The 5,090-nt window shown below is 40.8% G+C and overlaps 1 protein-coding gene across 1 annotated transcript; it reads right to left on the reverse strand.

Moving 5' to 3' along the window:
* Positions 1-2,100: 2,100 nt before the first annotated feature.
* LOC21392684 lies at positions 2,101-4,576 on the reverse strand. Its single transcript, XM_024166590.1, has 5 exons — positions 4,368-4,576; positions 3,848-3,920; positions 2,532-3,489; positions 2,240-2,421; positions 2,101-2,127 (listed from the first exon to the last, which is right to left on the reverse strand). The coding sequence occupies exons 1-5, from the start codon at positions 4,574-4,576 to the stop codon at positions 2,101-2,103; spliced, it is 1,449 nt and encodes a 482-aa protein (XP_024022358.1).
* Between the last annotated feature and the right edge of the window lie 514 nt (positions 4,577-5,090).

The following is a 5,090-nucleotide window of genomic DNA, read 5'->3' on the forward strand; positions in this document are numbered from 1 at the left end:
CATAGCAGCAATAAGACAAATATCTTGAGAACTTGTTCCCCCCTTTCGAGATACTACAGTATCGCTTATATTGTCCAAAAAGGCTCCAAGTAGTATGTTGTTTAAAATTTACGAGATATCATTTTTGCATGACTCATCAAAACCTTGTTGGCTCTCGTTTATGTATGCAGTGGATTCGGCCAGAAGGTCAGGTTTTTCTTTAGAAAACGTATTGGACAGATGTGACCTCCAAAAGAATCTGATTTACCAACTACATCGCATACCGTCGCATTGGTAACTTCATGAATGTGATGTTTAAAAGAAGATTCATACCTTCTGCCAAATGAACCATGATTTGCGTAAGAATCTTTACTACCTATGGGATGACCATCCATAAGCAGAGTGGACATGTATCTAGTGTACAAGATGACGGACCTTTCAAATGCAGTTAGGTAACAAGCCATAAGTCTGACGGAGGGTCTAATATTTGAAGACATGCTAACACCAATTGCTTCAGAAACCAACAAAATCAAATGTGTATGGAACATTTTTGGTGCTGAAAGAATAATGGGGTTCAAAAGTAGTGATACAGCCGCATTCAGGCTAGGATCAGGAACTCTAAAACGCTTGCAATCTCCGCAACTTAATCAATTAAGGAAATGCTCAAATCCTTGCTCATCAGAAAACGATATAATGAAATGAAGAGAAATAACCTCCAGCACACTTGCAATACCATCATTAAGAAAATGACCCCTGAAAGCGCTCTACTTGTGCAAGAAGCATAATCAACGAGCATGAAATACTCTCTCAACAATCTATGCATCAAAAGCTCATCTGCAAATACCTAACAAATATATTCCCAAATCAAGTTTCACAGATGAGTTGAAGTTTAATTGAACTTATCTAATATGAAGTTATAGGAAGGAAGAAAGATTATTCTTATATCCCATTACCTCAGGATCTTTCAGAGGTAATTCTTAACTCCTTTGATTCTGCGAAACTGTGGAAGTTTGTCTTGACTAGGAGTAATACCCCTTTGATTCTGCGGTAATTGCTGGGCCTGTTGATTCAAATGTTGGCCCCTGATAGGACAGTTCCTTTTGATATGCCCTAGCTCCCCACAATGGTGGCACTTGAAGCTATAAGGTCCACTCTTCCCACTTCCCGAAGAGCCACTGCTACCACTAGGCACTCCCCTACTACCTTGCCCTTGATCACGGCTTTTTCTGTTACTCCTTTGGGGTCCTCCTGAGGTTCTTCCTTAAGCTTCTCGATCCTAGAGGAAGGTAATATGCTCTTGTTCAACAGAGATGGCTGCTGTAACCAATTCACTGTAGACTCGATGCCTTAAAGCTACAACTGATTTTTGGATCACACCCTTAAGACCTTTCTCAAACATTAGGCACTTCATACACTCTGATTCAATCAAGGAAGGAGCAAAACGAGACAGTTCATTGAACCTAGTTTCGTATTCCCTCACTGTCATATCCCCTTATTGTAGGCCCATGAATTCCATGGCCTTTCATCTCGATAACTTTGGGGAAAGAATTGCTCATTAAAGCGTGCTTCGAATTGTTCCCAAGTCATTCCCTCTACATCATGCATTCACCGGATATGCTTCCACCACGCACCTGCAGGACCTTCAAACTTAAAAGCTGCGAACTCCACCCAATACTTATCCGGTACTCCCATGGTACTTAGATGCTTATACACCAATTCAAACCAATACTCGGCTTCCTGGGGTCCACCTGTGCTAGTGAATGCAGGAATCGAACTACGCCTGTACTCACGGAAGTAGTTCTGTTTTCTGTCCTCCGCGGGACGTTCATTTTGGGCTCTAGTAGCCATCCCCTGGAAGGCGGCGTACATGGCTTCCATGAATTGCTGATTCGGCATCGCCGGTGGGTTAGGGTTTCTACGGCGCGACGGCATTCTTTTATCTGAAAAGAAAGCTAGACTGTTTTAGTGGTTTCTTGATGTCATTCATGTATGCATAATTCCAAACCCTAAGGTTCTAAACCAAGGGCTCTGATACCAAGTCTTGTCATTCATGTATGCATATAACAGAAGCATGTACCTCAAACACATATTTTGAATCTTCTTAATCTTTGAAACAATTTTTTAACTCGATTTCTGTTTCACCAGGGCCTGCAACATTTAGCAATAGATCAAAAGTGTGAAAATGAGGGACTAGTGAAAAAGTGAAAAATAAGGGCAAAAGAAAAAAAGACAAAAACAAGGGAAATTAAATGATATTCACCTCTTCAACTTTGACAGGAAGAGTGTTGGATGAAAAAGATTCTGAACCAGAAACATGTAATGATCTCATTGTAACTACATTACCCTCTTCAAAAACATAGAGATTCATCAGTGTCTCAATCACAATTGCACAATTTTTCACCAACAAATCAAACCCACTCACAAAACTTAATGATAACAAGCCTGAGAAATGCAAAAGCATCCACTTGGTGGTCTTATGCCTGATTCGATGAGTTTTCATTAGGCAAAATAATTTCTTCTGACTCGGTAAGATACATTAAACTGCCGAAAACAGCTAATAACATCCACGATAAAATCATACTCCTCGCATGACGAAGCATCTTCTAAGGCTTCCAAACAACTATAGTCTTTGGCATTCCTTAGACACCAAAAGACTATTGACATCGAACTGCTGATTAACTTTAGCATAGCAGCAATAAGACAAATATCTTGAGAACTTGTTCCCCCCTTTCGAGATAATACAGTATCACTTATATTGTCCAAAAAGGCTCCAAGTAGTATGCTGTTCAAAATTGACGAGATATCATTTTTGCATGACTCATCAAAACCTTGTTGGCTCTCATTTATGTATGCAGTGGATTCGGCCAGAAGGTCAGGTTTTTCTTTAGAAAACATATTGGACAGATGTGACCTCCATAAAGAATCTGATTTACAAACTACATCACATACCTTCACATTGGTAACTTCATGAATGTGATGTTTAAAAGAAGATTCATACCTTCTGCCAAATGAACCATGCTTTGCGCAAGAATCTTTACTCCCTATGGGATGACCATCCATAAGCAGAGTGGACATGTATCTAGTGTACAAGATGACGGACCTTTCAAATGTAGTTAGGTAACTAGCCATAAGTCTGACGGAGGGTCTAATATTTGAAGACATGCTAACACCAATTGCTTCAAAAACCAACAAAATCAAATGTGTCTGGAACATTTTTGGTGCTGAAAGAATAATAGGGTTCAAAAGCAGTGATACAGCCGCATTCAGGCTAAGATCAGGAACTCTAAAATGCTTGCAATCTCCGCAACTTAATCTATTAAGGAAATGCTCAAATCCTTGCTCATCAGAAAATGATATAATGAAATGAAGAGAAATAACCTCCAGCACACTTGCAATACCATCATTAAGAAAATGACCCCTGAAAAGCGCTCTGCTTGTGCAAGAAGCATAATCAACGAGCATGAAATACTCTCTCAACAATCTATGCATCAAAAGCTCATATGCAAATACCTAACAAATATATTCCCAAATCAAGTTTCACAGATGAGTTGAAGTTTAATTGAACTTATCTAATATGAAGTTACAGGAAGGAAGAAAGATTATTCTTATATCCCATTGCCTCAGGATCTTTCAGAGGTAATTCTTAACTCCTTTGATTCTGCGGAATTGTGGAAGTCTGTCTTGACTAGGAGCAATACCCCTTTGATTCTGCGGTAATTACTGGGCCTGTTGATTCACCTGTTGGCCCTGATAGGACAGTTCCTTTTGATATGCCCTAGCTCCCCACAATGGTGGCACTTGAAGCTATAAGGTCCCCTCTTTCCCCTTCCCGAAGACCCACTGCTACCACTAGGCACTCCCCCACTACCTTGCCCTTGATCACGGCTTTTTCTGTTACTCCTTTAGGGTCCTCCTGAGGTTCTTCTTGAAGCTTCTCGATCCTGGAGGAAGGCAATATGCTCTTGTTCAACAGAGATGGCTGCTGCAACCAAGTCACTGTAGACTCGATGCCTTAAAGCTACAACTGATTTCTGGATCACACCCTTAAGACCTTTCTCAAACTTTAGGCACTTCATGCACTCCGATTCAATCAAGGAATGAGGAAAACGAGACAGTTCATTGAACCTAGCTTCGTATTCCCTCACTGTCATATCCCCTTGTTGTAGGCCCATGAATTTCATGGCCTTTTCATCTAGATAACTTTGGGGAAAGAACTGCTCATTAAAGAGCACTTAGAATTGTTGCCAAGTCATTCCCTCTACATCATGCATTCACCGGATATGTTTCCACCACGCACCTGCAGGACCTTCAAACATAAAAGCTGCGAACTCCACCCAATACTCATCCGGTACTCCCCTGGTACTTAGATGCTTAGACCCCATTCAAACCAATACTCGGCTTCCTGGGGTCCACCCGCGCTAGTGAATGCAGGAATTGAACTACGCCTGTACTCACAGAAGTAGTTCTGTTTTCTGTCCTCCGCGAGACGTTCATTTTGGGCTCTAGTAGCCATCCCCTGGAAGGCGGCGTACATGGCTTCCATGAATTGCTCATTCGGCATCGCCGGTGGGTTAAGGTTTCTACGGCGCGGCGGCATTCTTTTATCTGAAAAGAAAGCTATACTGTTTTAATGGTTTCTTGATGTCATTCATCTATACATAATTTCAAACCCTAAGGTTCTAAACCAAGGGCTCTGATACCAAGTCTTGTCACGCCCCCAAACCGGAATTTGTGACGTGGAGGCTCGTTTAGAAACTTAAACCTGTTTGAGAGAGTGATTCGTAAACATTTTAATTTCTTTCAAATCCAAAACATCCAGGTATTTTCAAACAAGCCCCTTTTTCAAGAAAGGAATTCAATTTCAAGAACGGTGGTAGAATTTCCAACCAAACCAGTTTAAAACCACGTCCCTGGTATCAAGTCCGGAATTCCCATAGGTGTTTAGCATACATGAATATAAATAAAAGTAAATGTGACATCAACCACAGTCTAGTAATATTTAAGTTTACAATCCATAATCTTTTATACATGCCTTGAAATAAAAGATAAGAGGAAAGACAACTCTTCACTTTTCGATGTCAAGTCCACGTCACCGGTAGTAGCTACCTACT

Source organism: Morus notabilis, unplaced genomic scaffold (assembly GCF_000414095.1).
Source record: "Morus notabilis unplaced genomic scaffold, ASM41409v2 Scaffold1604, whole genome shotgun sequence".
Taxonomy (NCBI): Eukaryota; Viridiplantae; Streptophyta; class Magnoliopsida; order Rosales; family Moraceae; genus Morus; species Morus notabilis.

What these genes read in the sequence shown, in the direction of transcription:
- LOC21392684 (XM_024166590.1), bottom strand. Translation starts at nt 4,576, where the DNA reads ATGCCGCCGCGCCGTAGAAACCTTAACCCACCGGCGATGCCGAATGAG. An exon ending in AAGCCGTGATCAAGGGCAAG is followed by an intron (nt 3,490 to 3,847) that starts GTAGTGGGGGAG and finishes TATATTTGTTAG; the next exon opens with GTATTTGCATATGAGCTTTT. An exon ending in TTCCTGTCAAAGTTGAAGAG is followed by an intron (nt 2,128 to 2,239) that starts GTGAATATCATT and finishes TAAATGTTGCAG; the next exon opens with GCCCTGGTGAAACAGAAATC.